Source organism: Lobosporangium transversale, assembly GCF_002105155.1.
Source record: "Lobosporangium transversale strain NRRL 3116 chromosome Unknown BCR41scaffold_27, whole genome shotgun sequence".
NCBI lineage: Eukaryota > Fungi > Mortierellomycota > Mortierellomycetes > Mortierellales > Mortierellaceae > Lobosporangium > Lobosporangium transversale.
Window position 1 is genome coordinate 519,663 of NW_019029005.1, and position 18,237 is coordinate 537,899.

General features: G+C 42.3%; 5 protein-coding genes and 1 non-coding gene across 6 annotated transcripts; 2 read left to right on the top strand and 4 right to left on the bottom strand.

Annotated features, from left to right (window-relative positions):
* Positions 1–2,130: 2,130 nt before the first annotated feature.
* BCR41DRAFT_109887 (hypothetical protein) lies at positions 2,131–3,272 on the bottom strand. The gene has a single exon (XM_022019376.1). It carries the CDS (start codon positions 3,159–3,161, stop codon positions 2,376–2,378), a length of 786 nt encoding a protein of 261 aa, XP_021879885.1. The 5' UTR covers positions 3,162–3,272; the 3' UTR covers positions 2,131–2,375.
* A 3,055-nt stretch (positions 3,273–6,327) lies between these two features.
* On the bottom strand, positions 6,328–8,062 carry BCR41DRAFT_356928 (ClpP/crotonase-like domain-containing protein; the record flags this gene model as incomplete). Its single annotated transcript, XM_022024763.1, has 9 exons — positions 6,328–6,393; positions 6,512–6,540; positions 6,673–6,763; positions 6,893–6,951; positions 7,025–7,114; positions 7,150–7,247; positions 7,349–7,415; positions 7,619–7,721; positions 7,951–8,062. Coding segments are annotated over 9 exons (699 nt in total), but the record flags the coding sequence as incomplete, so codon positions are not given.
* Positions 8,063–8,823: 761 nt separating this feature from the next.
* BCR41DRAFT_356930 (hypothetical protein) lies at positions 8,824–9,411 on the top strand (the record flags this gene model as incomplete). The annotated part of the gene is made up of 1 exon (XM_022024764.1): positions 8,824–9,411. A coding segment is annotated over exon 1 (209 nt), but the record flags the coding sequence as incomplete, so codon positions are not given.
* Positions 9,412–10,367: 956 nt separating this feature from the next.
* On the top strand, positions 10,368–12,528 carry BCR41DRAFT_356932 (hypothetical protein). Its single transcript, XM_022024765.1, has 3 exons — positions 10,368–10,688; positions 10,817–10,975; positions 11,070–12,528. The coding sequence occupies exons 1-3, from the start codon at positions 10,605–10,607 to the stop codon at positions 12,429–12,431; spliced, it is 1,605 nt and encodes a 534-aa protein (XP_021879888.1). The 5' UTR covers positions 10,368–10,604; the 3' UTR covers positions 12,432–12,528.
* A 672-nt stretch (positions 12,529–13,200) lies between these two features.
* Positions 13,201–16,628, bottom strand: BCR41DRAFT_109956 (hypothetical protein). The gene is made up of 6 exons (XM_022019378.1): positions 16,025–16,628; positions 14,727–14,835; positions 14,300–14,369; positions 13,931–14,189; positions 13,347–13,705; positions 13,201–13,258 (listed from the first exon to the last, which is right to left on the bottom strand). Exons 1-5 carry the CDS (start codon positions 16,163–16,165, stop codon positions 13,538–13,540), a joined length of 747 nt encoding a protein of 248 aa, XP_021879889.1. The 5' UTR covers positions 16,166–16,628; the 3' UTR covers positions 13,201–13,258; positions 13,347–13,537.
* A 927-nt stretch (positions 16,629–17,555) lies between these two features.
* BCR41DRAFT_t99 lies at positions 17,556–17,636 on the bottom strand. Its single transcript has one exon. It is a non-coding gene; the product is annotated as a tRNA-Ser (tRNA).
* Between the last annotated feature and the right edge of the window lie 601 nt (positions 17,637–18,237).

Here is an 18,237-nt window from a genome sequence, read left to right on the forward strand (position 1 = left end):
CTTCATACTATAATAATCTTTGCCTTCATCGTATCATTGAGGTTTCCTAGAAAGTAGACTCTTTAAGAGATTCCAGTTGAGCTTCGTGATGACATAATCGCGAGAACGATCCCCTAAAAAGCCGTTTCATTGCCGATAATAGCTCCAGATCATGAAAGCGAAGAGAACTGTGAAGGTGATATAAGTCAGCTAAAAGGGGACGATACACAACAGTATCAAAGGAGCCGCAATCCATCTAATTATTTACAAGAGCCTTCCTGCGTACTACTGTCGTGTAGGTCGTCCCTGCGAACTCAAAACTGGCGCGTCCTGGATACTTGTTCTTTGCGAAATTTTTGGTATCAACTAAAAGTTACCTGGCTCAAACCTCTGTGTGCATAGCTCTTTTTGAATTAAAAGTAAAAAACAAGTATTTATTTACAAAAACAAAGAACACTGTATACTACACTACACAAAAAAAACGTAATAAAAAGAAAAAGAAAAAAAAAAGAAATTGAAAAGGCAGCTTGTTCTCAAATTTCCTCATAAACATTCAAGTCATTGTCTATAAATAAGGGCTCATCTCCGCAGCTTTCATCTTCGCCAAGGACAACACCGTTTATAGTAGTGCCAGCTCGTGCTTTTTGTGATTGGTAATACCGGGCAGTCTTGGATGTCGGAATCAAACCTCCTGCACTGATTCCGGCCATGGCAGCGATGCTACCTATGCTTCCGATATTGGAGAGACTTCCGGCCACCCGTCGTTGCTGCTGTGCTATATATTGTGGCGAGCATCAGCGTAAGGGTACGCGTTCCATGTATTCTGATAGTTAAGCCACCGTCGCTTCTCGGCCCATTAGTGGTCTCACCCACTGGATTTTGGTCAATGACAAAGTCATCGTCGTCACCCATACCTGGGGTTGAGGCAGTTGTTGCTCCAGATATAGTAGGCCGCAATGACCGCAACCCTACCTCATTGTCTTTAACATTCTTCCACGCCTCTTGCAGGACTTTAACACCATGTTCATGCTGCACACCAAAACCCTTTCGCAGCCACTCATCCTTGACTCGTACAACAACATGAACTGATGGCGAGGAACTATCCTTACTGCCAGATTTAGAAAGTGGTACAGCAATACAGCAGACAAAAGCGCCCAGTGGCGCTTCGATGAGGGTCACTAGCCCACCAAATATCGGTCAACGCTGTCTTGCTCCAGTTCTTGTACTTGAACCATCCTCCCATACCCCCACTCGAGCTTCCTCCGCCTACTTCGGATGGAAGAGTCTCAACGTCTGTGATTGATAACAATGGGATTGTTACAGGTGTATTGAGGGGGAAATAAAATGCATGAATAGTGAGATGCAGAGAACTAACTGTGATTTGATCGTCGCTGTAGAGAATTGATGGCGGTGGAGGTGGATAGCTGGATATTGATATGGATGGAGACGCGATGCTTGCTGACGCAGATGGTGAGGCGAGCAATACATCTTGACCAAGTTTTTCTTGTCGATCTTCCTTGGGTGATAATGACAAAGACGGTTGTTTTCCCGCCTTCATTTCACTCGGTCGCTGTGTCGGCTCTGTCAGGTCAGGTTGAGCCTTTGATTGTGATGGAAGTTGCGCTCTAGGCTGTAATTGTGGCTTCGCCTGTGATTGTGGAGGTTGCGGATTTTGTGGTGATTTAGGTGGGATAGCATCTTTAGTTGTACCTGGTACTGGCTTCTGAGATGCAAAAGAAGTGGCAGCAACAGCCAGTTTTGACGGTTGTCGATAAAAACACTCATCACTATCTTGCCACATCGACAGTATGGGCTGGTTCGGTTGCATTAAAGATGACAGAGTGTCACTGTGTGTCCGAGGCTCCAAAGCTTCAGTGTCTAGTACAGATGTCAGCGGCTCCGGCATATAATGAAGTTCTTGTTGCCGAGAAATACAGGTGGAAGGGGAAGAAGAACTTGAATGAGCTTTAGGCTGATTATTTTGTTGTTGCTGTCGTTGCTGTTGTAATTGCTCTTGTTTTTGTTGCTGTTGCTGTTGCTGTTGCTGTTGCTGTTGCTGTTGCTGTTGCTGTTGCTGTTGCTGTTCTTGATGACGTTGCTGCTGTTGCTGTTGCTGTTGCTGTTGCTGTTGTTGCTGTTGTTGCTGTTGTGATGTTGTTGATGTTGTTGATGTTGTTGCTGTTGTTGATGTTGTTGCTGTTGTCGTAAAGACTGTCTTTGGGGTGGTGTCGGCGCTGGGGCTGGCATTGAGGCTGGTGTTGTAGACTCAATCTTTTCGGACTGCCCCCGTTTTACTAGCGGTGCAGGACATTGAGCATTCAGAGCCCTGACAGGAGTCTTCACCTTCAATTCCTCTGGTCCTAGAGTCGGAGCAAATTCGATTTTAGGAAACATGTTCATTGAGGATGAAGGAGACATAGAAACTCGATTAGCAGGCGATCCTGACGATGAATGTGGCAACGATGACTGCAAATCCTCAGGCAAAGTTCTTTGCAAAGAAGGAGACGTTGGCGACGCCACTGAAGCAGGCGACGATGATGGGGATGATGACGATGTGGGGATATTCCACCCCCTACTGTCCCATGCAACCCTAAAGGAGTGATCATGGATGTTGCAGGGGATGCTACCGATTCAGGTGATGGGTCTGAACTTGGCACGGCACTCTTTGCACCGCCCTGAGACGTGCTGCGGGGCGGTGTGATTCTAGCGAATGAACCTGTGCGCGCAAATACAGAGTAATCGGTTGAGACGGTTGGAAATGCTGGTAGCTGCGCTAACGTTGAGGATGCTGATGATGAAGAGGACAAAGAGGCAGGAGAGCGCGATGATGAACGATGAGATGGCGAACTTGGTAGTGTACTCTCTAAAGACTTGAAAAAGTCTGTAGAACTATCGTGATATTGCTGTGCCTGTCTCGTCGCTTGCTTCATCGTCTGTTGTACTTGCATTTGCTGTTTTTGTTGTAATTGCTGCTGCTGCTGCTGTTGCTGCGGCAGTGACGATAGCTGTGATGGTAGCGGTGGCTGCTGTGAAGCTGATATCGACTGTTGTTGTTGTGATGATTGCTTGTCACGAGACGATGAGATTGATCTTTCTATCGGTCGCGTCGGTGGCATAGAAAGGGAATCAAGCGAGGGCTTGAAAAGGTCATCGAGCATGCTCAGCGAAGGGTCCTGAGGCATATTCTGCGAAGAAAGTGTCCTTGGGGTACTGGTGTCTTGAAATCACCTAGAAGTTGTGGTGTCGTAAATGGCGTGGCCTTCTTGGAGAAGCCTCGTTTACTGGGGCTACTGTCGCTACTGAGGCTATTACTGCCACTGTTATTATCCCGGTGGTGCTGCTGGCACTACTTGCACTACCAGTACTGCAAGTCATAGCGGTTATAGATCCGTCTCCAAAGTCTACTAAATATGGCTGAACGGGCTCCGAGTTCGTGTCGACCATGTGGTCATCCTTGAGAGCCTTAGTGAGCGTTGACTTGATGGTGCCGATGCTATTGCTGCTGTCGCTGCTGCTATTCCCAGTGCTATTGCTAAAGATATCTGAGCTATAGCCTGTACTATTACCAGCAATGCGTTGTTGCTGTTATTGTTGCGGCTACTGACATGAGTACTACTGATAGCAAGTGTATTCTCGTGTCTTGGGTCAACGACCTTGTGATCATTCCTGTCAGGCTTGGCAATGACTGCGGATGAAGAACGGGCCACAGCTGTTTTTACGCCTGTGTTACCAGGGTGACTACGTATCCCCGAATTGAGAGTGCTTGCGCCCAAGGAGCCCATAATGCAAAATCCGAGTTGAGGGTGAAGGCTGGTGTTGATACTGAAACTGCTGAGGAAGCTGTGGTAGTTGAGAATGCAATGATTTAAAGGGCTGTTGTTGATGCTGGTGCTGGTGCTGTTGGTGCTGATGAGAGATATGGGAAAATGAAGGACTGGATGTAATGGGTTGGGCGCAGTACGTGGTGGACGTCTAGTGGCGGTGGAAGACTGTAAACCTGCCTCATGTCGATACTCGTGCGACTGTTTGAGCAGCCTGGCTGGATTGTTTGCACTGAAGAAAAAGGAAAAATAGATGACTAATGGGCCCAATGAGCTGTTAAAGGCCTTCTGGAAGCAAAGTATGGGATAAAACAGAGAGAATATGTCAGTGAATAGGGTACGTATGAGTGGGCTATGGCGAACAGTAAGAGAAAAAGAGTGCGAAAGAGAAATGGAATGAGCTTTTATATTGTGTGAAGACTACCCTTTTTGGCACACATACGAAGAACTAAAGAACAGCTCCCTCTCACTCTCTGACCCCACCTTGAGGCTGAGTAGATAGCAGAACAACTGATATCGAAACAGCCGATGATGATGGGACAAAAAGGGGAGGAAGAAAAAAGAAAAAAATGCACACTTTGAACAGGATGTGAGATGTGTAATGTGTAATGTCAATTGAATTGCTTGTGTCTATGATGCTCAATGTAAATGAAACAAAAAAAAAAAAAAAAAAAAAAAAAAAAGACTTAGTTGATATCGAACAAATTCAATGTGACCCAGGCAGGGTCAAGAGACAAGAGAGAGGAGAGGAAGAGAAGGGGCGGGAAAGGAAAGGAGAGAGAGAGGAGAGGAAAGCATGACTCTTGGATTATTACAACGGTATAATAAAAGGAACGCTATGCGAAGCATGCATAAACATGTTATTAGAAAATGCAATACAAATAATCAAAGAATATGTGCAGACACGTAGTCATGCGCTATCCTTGACGGTAATGATGCTCTTCCATGTCTAAAAAAACTTCCTTATTTACATACTTTAAACGCACAGATCACGTCCTGGGAAAAAGCATTACGCCCAATCATAAAATCATTACTCCCAGACTACTGGATGTCACGCTCCTGCTTCTCTGGGCCCCCATATCTCCATCCTCTATCTCCTTCTTATCCTATTTTTTCCTATTTTCGTAAAATGTATCAGCTCGTCTCTGGGATTACAATGATCTTCGTCTACATTACTGTTGTCGCTGTTATATCTCAACTTCAGACCCTCATTCACTCCTCCTTACTCTAACCATCATTATCGGTGTCGCGAAAATCTTTTGCTGTCTGAATGTTTATTCGATTGCTTTTTGAAATAAAAACGCGTTTATTCAGTCTATTCATTAGTAACAGTCATCGATAGCTACGGAAAAGGTCAAGTCTGATCACTATCATAATATCATGTGTTGTAGAATTTGCACAAGGCCCAGATCAATATCAACAACAAACAATTAGCGACAATCAGAAGTAGGAAGAAGAACGACCATGGGGATGTGTTTAGTTCGGCGAAACAGCCTATCAAAGTCAGCTGTTGGAATGGATTAGCATAACACTACATCGATATTGTTCCGATCTCGAGTCAATCAAAAGTGTGAGCACCATGTGCTTCCAGGCTTTGATGCAATTCCATTACTGATTGAATACAACTCGTGCAAGTAGTAAGTAATTGTCAAGAAACATCATAGAACTAGAATTTATGGCTGGGATGACAAGGCATTGGTTAAATGACATCTCGGCAGGGATCAGACTATAGAGTTAACACAAAGCGAAACAAGAAGACTACAATAGTTACTACAACACGGCAACTGCAATTATAAACCATCGTGATAGTATGCTTTTCGAACGGTGGCAACGGCCCTACCTTGAATTTTTAAAGCTAGGATATCAAGAGCAGTGTTATGGAATCATCTTCAAATCGACATCAACCTCTGATTGTCAATAAAATTTCCTTGCCTTGTTTTCCTCCTTCACATTTCAAGACAAAAACGCCATCGTCTTTGCCTTAAAACTGATAAAAGCCCCGTGATTGTCGTCAGCGGTACGATCTATTGTCAGTGGATCCAGTTAGATTCAAATAACTGTCCTTCCATTTTCTTCTCAAGATGTGCAGGCATGTCCGCCACCAGCCATCACTATCATAAGAGCCATGGGATTGATGCTATCCCACATCTTATACCTCTGATAAAATTCCTGGCCAAGATAATGACATGACAGCAATGAAAAGGCCTGAAGAGAGGTGGCACTGTAATATTCACCGACTTTCCAACTCATTCACGATATACCAAAGTTATTGGAGATGAAGTGTATAATTAAGAGGTGATGCTGATGGTGAGAGAAATGGGGTATGAATTATACCAGAGACAGGATATTGTCAAGGTATTCTATATGATTCTGATCATCTCGACTCGATTAGACTACAAGAAAAAGGAATGTATACCTCATGACATTCGTCGTTGGATTGATTGATATGAAACAATGACAACAACACCAACAACAGACATGAAATTATGTAAAAAAAAAAAAAAAAAAAAATTTACTCAAAGTCTAGTCGCTGTCTATTTAATTTATTTACCCTTGTAGATGGGCTTCCTCTTCTCACGGAAAGCAGCAAGACCTATTTGAAACTTCATCCAAAGATTTGTAAATTCCACTTCACAGTACAACACACACTACTGAATCTATTTTGTTTCCTCACCTCCAAACGATCCTCTGAAGGCATGATTGTGCATAACAAGCCTGCTCATACTCCAATCCAGAATCGCTAAAGAACACAGGACAATGTTAGATAGTTGATCAATTTGCATCTAATAACTTTAAAAATGATAAATATATATATCACAGCTTAATTTACATTTCGAACTGGGTGCCTTTATCAATAGCAGACTTGCCATACGGATAGCAAGAGGTCCATGGGTAGGATCTCACGGCTATTTCCAAGGCTTTGTCATATCCTGAATCTTCCATAACAGCATGGTTCAAGATGCCTGTGTATAAAATAGAAATAAGGGTGAGAATATATTAGATTTCTAGAAGAAATAAATTAAAAAAAAAAAAAAAAAAAAAAAAGTAAACATACCATATCCTTGGCTGTGGCCGAGTCCAAGATCTTAGACGCGAAATGAGTTCCTTAGCCTTGGGGATCCCAATTAAACGGGGAGCGTGCTGCCGCCGGCTAAAAAAAGGAAATAGTCTGTAAGAATCTTTTCTCTTTTTTTTTTTTTTTTTTTTTTTTTTGTTTTCCTTACCCAGGAATGATCGCAAGTCTTGTTTCGACTAATCCAATCTTAACTTTCTTGTTGCCACCTCCGACTCTCATGTCACAAGCAGAGTGCCATCTCGAGACCGCCTCCAAAGCAGCACCATCAATGACAGCAATCGTGGGATGGGCAACGTCTCAAGATCACGGAAGCTATCCCTTAAATTGGCTAGGAACTGCTTCACCTCTGTCAAGTTCATTGTGGAACGTTCCTACAGAGTATAAAAAAAGGTAGAGTTAAAGAGGTGGTATGAATGATGAAAGGAATATTACTATCACTTATAAATATTCAGGCCAAACATTGAAAACATACTCTGAGATCTGCGCCGGCACAGAACGCGCCATCTACCAGACTTCTGATGATGACGGCCCTGGCATCTCTATGATATGCATTTATATAAAGCCACCATCATGTCAGATAAATTAGTAAACAAAGTAAAATAGACAGATGTTGGCCAAATACTAATTGTTTTTGTTGATCTATTGATTACTACACGCTAAAGTAAAACAGATCTTTCATATGCTTTTGTGTATTTTTTTTTTCCTTTTTTTGCTTTCTTGTTTCCTTCGTTTTCCTACTTACTGGTCGTAACGAAGCTCCTGAAGTGCTTCACGGAATTCACGAACAAATTTACGCGAAAGAGCATTATAGGCCTTAGGACGGTTAAAGTTGATAACGGCGATACCTATAAGAAAGCGGCGTATAGATATGGTCAATGTGGAGCGCTAATTAGCTATTGGGGCTATTGACAAGAACATATTATATTTTCACGATGTGGTTGATGGTCGTGTGGTCGTGTTGGCAATTTTTTTTTTTTTTAGCAAGAGATGTTCCACCCGTGGGAAAATTTTGGTCATTGAAATTAAACGGATTGTTGATTACCAGTGTCATCTCCTCCCAGTCGCTCGAGAAACAATCTTTGTCCTCAGAATAAGTAGCTGATGATGAAGTAGTGTTAAGAAAGCGAATGCTTTGGAATGTAGCAACCTTGGCGACAGGAGCGCGAGCGATGCATTGGGTTGGACACTGCGTGCGATGAATGTGCGAAGCATGATTGCGATGTATGAAAGTGAAAAGTAAGAAAGAAAGAGGGTTTGGTGTGCAAAAAAGTAAGTAAAACTTTTTTTAGCTTTACTTTACAACCAACCGCAATTGCGTTACTTTGTAGATCCATGGTACGTATAAATCATATCTATCAATTCACCCATCCAGAGTACCTATAAAAATGATGTTTACTAAACCGTTTGCTATAAACAATATATTTCTCTTACAAGGACAAGCAACCATTCTCACCTGCCCTTTCATTTCGAAAAGTTGACTTCTAAATATTTAAGGCCTGCGCACCACCCCTTTTCGCAAGGCTTTCAAAGATGCTCTTCGCATTACGGACACTGTGGACGCTCTCTTGGCTCACCACCCTTGTGGTCGTCATCATGTGTATTACAAGATCTCACAATCTCTTTGTTCCCATTCTCTGCCAGCTCATGACTCATCTTCCGACGAGGGGTCGGTCGGAGCGATCTAGAGGCCGTCAACAACGAATATGCGCTACAGGCACCCTGGGCCTCGGCATCATTGTGTCCTCGGACCACATGTGCGATCGTATCCTGATTCTGCTCTTCTACGTTTTTGAACTTGCGGACCATTTCCTTGACACTGCATTTACGAAATCCTCCTAGACGGTTAGGATTGGCAGCACCCCCAAAGAGCTTGATCCGCTCGGCAATAGAATCTGTTTTTGGGATCTCGACAGCAAAGCTTTGGTCGCTGCAGCTGCCTCTTCTGCAGCCTGCTTCTTCTTGAGTGCTAAACTGGCTGCTGAAAGGCTACGAGTCTGAACGTATGTGGGCGCATCAGGCTTGAATACATGGTTAGGGACGTCAGAAGCTATCAGCCCCGGCTCATTGCTCATCGCCTTGGCAGGAACAACCATCGCCATAGCCTCTTCTTCCTGTGGATCTTCGGTCAACTTGGCTGTTTTTTCAGTCAATTGACCGACGTTCTCTATGGCCTCTTCCTCCTCAATGCGCTCTTCAAGCTTAATTTCTTTTTCCTCCTCTTCTTCCACATCCTCAAGTTTTTCCTCTGCTTTTTCTTCGATCTCCTCACTCTCCTGATCCTCTTTCTTTTCCTCCTCTTCCTCCTCTTTCGTCTCTTCCTTCTCTTCCTTTTCTTCCTTCCCTCCCTTTCTCTTTTTCTTCTTGCTCCTCTGTATGCTTGAAACCGCCCTTGGCTCCCACTTTTCCTTCTTGGTCCTTTTCCTTTGACCCCTCTGGGGCAACGACCGGTTTTTCATCCAAAGAGACAGAATTATCGATATCAGAGATCAGGAATTGGTTGTCAAAGCCGAGGCTGCCATCCGTGCTAGGACTCAAAGGAAGGGCCTCTAAAGAGCCGTTGATGTCGTTGAAGTTGTTGTTGGCTGACATATTGAAGTATTGAATCTTGTTGTTGGAGTAGCTAGAGTAGCTAGAGTAGCTGGAGTAGCTGGAGTAGATGAAAAGAAGAATATTTAAGGGAACAAAGGGGAAGTATATGCTAGAAGAGTGCAAAGCAGGTTCGTTCTTGTTTCTTCAAATGACAGTTGCTATCTCAATTTATATTGTTTATTGGTTGTAGCTATACCTTTAATGCTGTTTAACTGTCTATTACCAATTCTTATTATGACTGTAGTATTGGGCAGGGAATATCGAACGTTTGAAGAGCTAGTCTGATTTTCAACCTGATGATTTTCTGAATGCATTGGGTCATGGTACATTCAACTTTTTTTTTAGTGTAAGATCGAACATTCGGCGTGGCTACAAGTGACAACTATATCGGCTACTGTCAACCAAGGTAACCCTTATAAAACATCTTTCCAATTGGCCAGAGAAATATGATCATCATCGCTGGAATATAAGATAAATAGAGTAAAAGAAAATCATCCTTCTAATCGTTTTTCTTTATCTATACACAGTACAAATGCCTCATCATCCGTCTATCCACCCTCAAAAAACAACTTTTTTGCGCTGTAAATAAGGATCTGCCAGAAGGGGTATTCGTCACTGGGCTAAAAAGGAGGAGGGAAGAGGACTTTATGGATATGCGTATAGAGTTATTACTAGGATATGTACTGCTGTGAAGTAACAATTTGTCCTGAGTCCTCAAATAATCCTGAAGGAGAATACCCTTTATTGGTCTTCATGAAAGACTTCAAACATTCTGTTGTGTTTCCTTTCTTGGATGCGCCACCAAAAAAAAATACTATTTTGTAATAAGTCACAATAAAGGTATCACTCAACCTCTCTTAATGAAGCAAATAAAACTGAACTGACACAATAAGCTTGTCGAAGTTCCTTTTCTTTCGCCTTCTTCACGATCCTATACTCCTTAAGCCTCATCATAATCATCAACCTCATCACTCTCCTTGTTTAAAACTCTTCTATATCTTACTGTTTTCCTTTCTTCACAATAAAAAATAAGTCTCTCAGACCCTCTTGATCATAACTGGGACTCTTCACCCAACCACACCGAATACCTTGAAGCTTCAAAACTTCTTTTACAGCTTAGCAACAATAACATCACTAAGATGAATGCCTCTAGTAGCAGCAGTAGTGGTAGTAGTAGTAGTAACAACAGCATGAATACGTCTTTCATGTCATCTGTTGGCGAAGTAAGAACTTGCAAGTTTGCATGCAAATTACATGTCGGAAAAAAGAAAAAGCCTTACTAATGAATTAGTTTCGCCTTTTTTTTTTTTTTTTTTTTTTCTTCTTCTTCTTCCCTTTAGTCCTCTACTAGCAATACAGTTCATCATCAAATATGGACAATATAATCGATTTAACAATACCTACGCCTGCTCGGATCATTCATCCCAGGACCTTACCAAGTGAAAGCGTCGAAATCATTGACATTCCAAGCGATGACGAAGCACCACCCTTTCACTTAACTTTAACCAACGTTCAGGAACTACGGCGTCCAGATGGAATAATATTATAACCTTTATTGATGAACACGACACCACAAATAGCGCAAGCAGCAGTTCTAGTAGCAGTGTCCCAACAACAACAACAACAACAACAACAATAATGGTGCCACCAATGTTAGATACGATGACAATGATGATGTTCAAATTGTAGCAGAAATTCCTGGACGTTCTTTAGATCCCTCCAATCCTTCTTATGCAAATGGATCTTCTACAAGTAGGAATGCCACTAGGGCAACCACGGCAGAAGACCTTCCCTATTCCACCTCTGTCCCTCAATCCCATCCTTTGTCTTTCCCCAGCCTCTTCGATTTCTTTGAAAACAATAGCAATCCCTTTTCTCGATCAGAAAGACCGCAACAACAAAGCGATCGACGTCGTCCATCGGAATCAAGGGTAGCTGAAGGTGTTATGGAACATCGTGATAGGATTTCAACACCTGAAATGGCAACATCAACTACTGCAGGAAGAAGTGGAGTAAATACTGGAGGACGTGCCTCAAGAAGATCCCCATTGCGGCCACGGACGCAAACACCAATCGGCCGGCAAAACTATCCAGAGCATACAACACATCCTCTGTGGCCTGACCATTGGGGCGATACAGATTATTCAGACCCTTTATTCAGATGGTTTCACATGGACAGCCTTGTCCATGGCATCAATTATAATCCATTAACATTTTCTAGACGTCCTTCTCCTCCTCGCTATCATCATCGTCATCATCATCGTCATCATCCATTTCAAGGTGGAAACCTTCGCTACCGTCACGCTGCTTCAGATGTAAACATAGACGAATACCTTGCTAGGTTAAGCAATATATTCGACAGCTATATCACCCCCGGTATTGGTGGTCGTGGCGGCAGGGCAACGTCGTCAACCTCATCGGATAACGAATCGTACCTGAACAAACCCGCAGTTGAACCTCGACCAGGCTATACGAAATCGCTCAACAAGAATGTGACTATAGCTTGTCCAATATGTCAAAATGAGCTCGGACATGCTGGCAAAGAGAATACAAAACTCTGGGTGCTAGTTGGCTGTGGACATGTCATTTGCGATGAATGTATCGAAGGAATCTTTATGACCAAGGTGGCGATCAAATCTAAAGTCGCATCCAATGCTGCTACGACATCAATAGGGATGGCAGCAACATCGTCACGAAGACAATCGATCTCGAAGCGATCAGTCATTAAAGGGAAGGCTAAATGGACGGCACCTATGCCTTCGCTAGCACCAACTAATGGAGACGAACAGTACATGGAGTCAGGAGGCAAAATGACAGAGTCAAGCGTGAATGTGAATCGTGGCACTGACACTGGCCCTAGTACAGATGGCAGCGGAACGTTCAAATTGGTCAAGCGTGCTACAGGTCAATGTCCCAGTTGTAATCGTAAGATCAAGAAGACAAGCGTGCAGCAACTGTATTTGTAAAGCACTGGAAATGAAGCTAATAGTCATAGGTTTGTCGGGTCCTCCATGAAACAATAACCCGCCATATATCTATTATTCATATACAGTCTGATCCTCACTAAAACACAGCTTATCACCAAACCAATTTTGTTCATTCATATTGTTTATTGTATTATGTGCTTTGTATTTTTCAGTACAGCGCTTACACAGAAGCCTCAGCAGTGGAAGCTGCATGCTGTGCAGAATATTGTGAATGCGACAATGGCTGCTGCTGTTGTTGATCCTGTCGTTCAGAATGGACAGCGGAAGAAGAAGATGAGCTACTACTAGCCTCAGCGCTCTGGCAAGGCGGATCTATGTCCATCATCTCAGCCCCAGTTTCAAGTCTATTTCCGCCCAATCCCTCTCCGGTGATTCCATCCATACCAGCACTACTGTTGTTCGGTCGGAGAGATTGTGTCGAGGATGGAGCCGTTACTAGAGTTTTTCCAAAAACATCTCCAATAGGCTCGCCGCTCCTACCAGGAACATGACTTTGCACCGATGGTGCTTGCAATACGCCACCATTATTACCATTCTCGTAATTCGTGTTTAATGTTCTCGATATCCCGGCAGAGCTTGATACTCCAGGCTATACCACAGAATTGGGATTTAAAGAATTCGAATTAGCACAGCACAAGCGCTATTTCTTGGATTCAAAATGCAGACAAAATTCCGAATCACATGGCTCACAGCATCAATGGACTTACATTCACAACAATAACTGTTCCTTGATGTTGAGATGACGGCGACTGCAGGACGCCAAATGAAATCGATTCTGAGCCTAAGAAAAACGCTGAAGGAGATTGCTGCGCAGATGAGGTTAATGATTGGACATCACTAAAAGTCCAGTTCCGTAGGAAGAGCATGAATGTGCACGGGCTATGTTGTTGTTACCTCTCTTGCCAATCGTGATTGTGGTGTAAAATCAGCATGGGTGATGGCCGTCGACACAGATGGCTCTGCACCATGTTGTTGTGGTTCTGCGTCTCTTCTAGTATCTGGGGCATTACAATGTCCTTGTGCTTGTCTTTGTCCTTGTCTTTGTCCTTGTCTTTGTCCTTGTCTTTGTTCTTGTTCTTGTCCTGCTATAGGCTCCGCTGGCAATAACCAGCTCTCGGGAGGTGCCCAAGGTTGAAACGTGTGTGCCAGTTCTGACGGAGGTGTAGATGCATAGGCTTCAAGCCCTTCGCAATTTCGATCATTAGAAATTTCCTCTTGTCTGCGAGTTGGATTTTCAATCGCAGCGGCCACTTCTGATTATACGGAATATCCAGAAGTAAAATAAAAAAAATCCTTGCTGTCAATCACTGAAGATTGGTAGAATGACATGTTTCACAAAAAAAGCATAAAAGAATGCGGCTGCTGTATACTGATTTTCTTTGTTTCTTTTTTTCTTTTCTTTTTTTTCTTTTTTTTTCTGTAGAGACTTGTGTGTTAATGCTAAATGCCATGTCACTTCATGATTTTTGGACAATCACCTTCGGCAAGTATTTCCTCCTCAACTGGTTCATCGATTTCGACACTGTCATCAAGATCAGCAAATGTCCTGCAGAGTGGACATAAAACCCTGGATGTTGGCCATTAAAAGAGGTCGGATGCATTTGTAATGATACACAGAGAAAAGGAGCAACAAAAAGTGACTGGAAGGATGCAATGCGGAAAAGACAGATACAACAGTCAGTGGAACTTGCTGCATTAGCTGTTGTGAGAGACCGGATGGCCTTGAGGGTATTCATCCTAGCAACAAGGAAAAACACGTATTACATTCAACTAATGTTAAATTTCTTTCTAGGGAAGTGTATACAATCAAAATCTAATCAGTGGGATGACTATAAATTCCTGCGTACCTGAATGCATTCGGTTGCTGTTGCCATGAGCGATTTAATTCCAAACGCATCTTTACGCATCGATAGATTTCTATAACGATGAAGTAAAGAAACAATTAATCAGTGTCGGCGAGCTAATGACTCATACAATGCCTCTAAAGCTGACTCTCTGTATATGTGGGTTTTGTGTCAAAAGCTTATGTCTTCTTGGTATATCGTTATGTGACAAGTAAATGAAAACCATCGCTTCCGTATATTGATGAGCCTCCTTCGGCTTTCTCATTCCTCTCTTATTCAATGAGCATGCTTGGCAAAACAAGAGAATAATACCGTCTGCTTTTTTTTTTTTTTTTGTGGAGGAGGTAGTCATTGTTGTTGTTGGTTCTGTTTTGGAGTCTGCTCCTCTAGAATTAACCGCTTCAGAGCTGTAATGATAACTGTATCTAACCTTGCGTGCCTCCTTGATAATCCACACCCAATTGGACAACATCCCCATCCTTGAGCTGTGTAGGCTTTGACTCTACACCCGCAGCTGACAATCGAGTATATTTAGGAATGTTCCTGAAGATGATTTCGTATCCCGGATGTAAAACTAGACAAAGTATATAAAAGAAAGCATCATAAAATATTAGAATGTGAACTTATGAATACAACTTGTTGTAAAAAGTGAATTTAAAGAATCCTTTAGCCATTTCATTGGATATTTAAAAAGGAGATGGAAGGAAAGACCGGAAATGATAGGTGAGGGGCGAAACAAAATTAGAAACCATTCCCAAAGATAACGCCATTCTATTGGGATATGGAGATCAAATTAATAAACAATCAATATCCTTTGCAGTAAGCAAGTTAAGTGTGTGCCCAAGACTGGCTGCTCCATCGTTGATTTGATTTCTATTGTCTATAGGATTTCCTAAAAGCTATGCTTTTACCATGTCTTGTTTCACTTTGCTTATGTGATTTTTGTATTTGCCTCATGCCGAATCAATGTCCCATTATGATAGTAAAGAAAGTTTAGAAAAGTATCCGAAATAAAAAAATAAAATTCAGGGCTGCCACAATCTAGCCATCTCAAAAAGAACGGTAATTCACTCTGCTCCTTTGATGACGCTATGAATAAATGCTTTTCTTTTCTTTTTGGTTGAAGATGCAAAAAGTATCATTGTTCCTGTATCCTGTCAGTCCATGGATTTTTTTTTTTTTTTTTTTTTTTTTTTTTGCCTGCATACTGTATGATGGGCAATGGCGAAAGGAGAAATATTTTGGCTTTTCAGAGATTGCTTTAAAAAGTGAAGTTCCAAAATCTGAAGACTGCGCTACAGTGAAAGGAATCATTAACAAACTTCACACATTGTTACACTCTGGCATGTCTATCTATCCACTCTACTGCTCGATGAATATAGCAACAATCTTCTGTACATTGTTCTTGCTGGCTCTTGCTTCTTGCTCCTGTTTCATTATCCTGCTCTTTGGTCGTTATGAGCAAATAAATAAGGGAAAAAAAAAAAAAAAAAATCTGCTGCCAAGTTTCTTCCCATTGCTCACAGAGAGATTGTTTACCTTTCCATGCTTTGTAAAAGATCTCTGCGTGCCCACGAGAGACGACCTTGGACTTGAATGTAACTCTATTGGGTAAAGATTGCTTGTCCGTGAAGCGACCGATCTTGAGTACGAATCCCTCAGGGACGTCTTTGTCTACAACTTGAAATGAAGTGATCGTGGAGCATCTAAATGAGGAACAATGCGAATGTGCGGTACAGGTGGTGTGGGGGTAGATGAACTAGCAGAGCCAGTAGTTGGTACTGTGTTTCCTACAACGGCGGCTCCATTAGTGCTGCTGTGGCTGTGTAGAGTGCCCTGAGTATGGCGAGTATGACTCGGAGCGCTCATGCTCTTCTTGGATACTAGATAAGGTGTTGAAAAGGAAAATTTGGCAGGAAGTGACCAATAGTCAAGAGGAAAAGGAAGAGGAAGAGAGGAGAGAAGCAAAGAGCAAGAGTGAGGTGGAAAAGTAGGATAGAGCAGAGTAAAGTATAGAGAAGGAGGGCGGAAGTGGAGTGGAGGCAAAGGAAAAATATGCTTCTGTTTCTATTAAGAATGAATAAATGTAAAATGAGACGGAGAGTGTGACAGAGGTGAAAAGGAGAACAAAAAAGATGTCGTGAGCTTGTTGTACATCTAGTACTGGGCTTGTGCGCTCTGCAATACACACTCAGACCCATTGCCTGAGAAAAAGAAGAGCCTCGAATGTGTGCAGACATGTAGTGAGGAGCTTTTGTAGTGACATCAATCAACGATCAAAGGATTTCTAACTGTACTAAAGGCATGTGGCATTAATCAAACATGTGGGGTTCTGCGTGGCCCAGCTGTGATCATAATGACATCCTCCGCTCCATATCTCCTTATTCATTCACTCGGAGAACTATGTTAAAATTTAATTATTTAATAAAGTTTTATCAGACCAGAGGGCTCAACCTTGCGCGAGTCGGCTACAAACAAGCAAGGTTAAAACATTAACAAATCTATCTGTGTCATAGAACTTACCAAGTAACAGACTCACATTGTCATATTGGGTGATGAATGATATAGAAACTTGACCAGACCATGAGTCTAAACGTGTGAATGTGTGAGTTACAAGAAATAGACACCAAAGACCGGCTCCCCTACAACATATGCCAGCCACCGTAAAGTTAAGCTCGCAAGCAATATCTCAGTGTCATTGAGGTACGGCGCGAACACTAACATTCTCAAGCAGCATGACACTCTCAAAACTATTAGCGCAACTTTTTTTTATAGAGCGTCTAGATCTAGTTGATATTTCATGTTAGTGAAGTCAGTCATTTCATCGAGTTGGACGTAAGCCCTTTCGCGCTGTTCGCAAAAACATACAATCATATATACTAGTTGCAAAACACTTGAAGGAAAATCAAAAGAATAGGGAAAAGAAGCATCCATTCAGGGTGGGAGGGAAAAAAAGTCTCCAGACCTGGTTATTCAAGTCACTTTAAAGATATAAAAAAAGGCTCGGGATATAAAACGTATGAGTAAGGCTCGGGCTTGAACTGGTGGTATATATGCATACATAGTAATGTCAAACAACCATAATACTGGGATAGATATAAATGAACGACGTTTCATAAAAAAAAGGCATTTTCAAATCTTTCGACCTCAAGCATCTTCTGTCAATTCTGATCAAGAATGTCCATGTAAAGCGACATTCCATGATATAGGAATCGTATCTAAGATAGATGCAACCGTTAAAAAAAATTCAGCAAAATCTCGTCACCTGCAGGGTTCGAACCTGCGCGGGAAATCCCATACACTTAGCAGGCATACGCCTTAACCACTCGGCCAAAGTGACTTCATATTTAAATTTTGTCGTAAATGACGCCTATTCATTTACCTAAATATGTTATTTCCTTTCAATTTATTTATTTCCTATCATCTATTTCTACCATTTTTAAATAGTATTTAAGTAGCTTTTCCTTCACTGCAAAACGGCATCTCTCTTCTTATTATCGATGCCCTTTTGCAGGTGAGTTTATCTTCATTATTCTCATTATGAATTCTCAGAAAATTAGCAGTTATTAAAGATCTCTCTTCTTATTATCGATGCCCTTTTGCAGCATCCTCAAAATCATTCAAAGCATTACTTAGGATCACTATCGTATCCCAAAACCACGAGGCTCTTGCCCAATTCTTCATTTTTCATCATTACTACTAGTTTCCAGAGATCACTAGTAGATGCTCTACGACAATTTCTGTCCTAATAAGGCAACTTAGCTCACGTCCTATAACAAGTGACGTCATGGTAGGTAGGACCAGAGTATACCTATAGTGGTACCCTCAACCCACCCCGTCCTGCCTGGACATAGCCCAATGGCTGAGTAGTATACTCGTCAGGGCACCCTCCTGTCTAGCCCAGGGGCCGGGTTCGAGTCCTGGTTAAGGCACATAAAGTG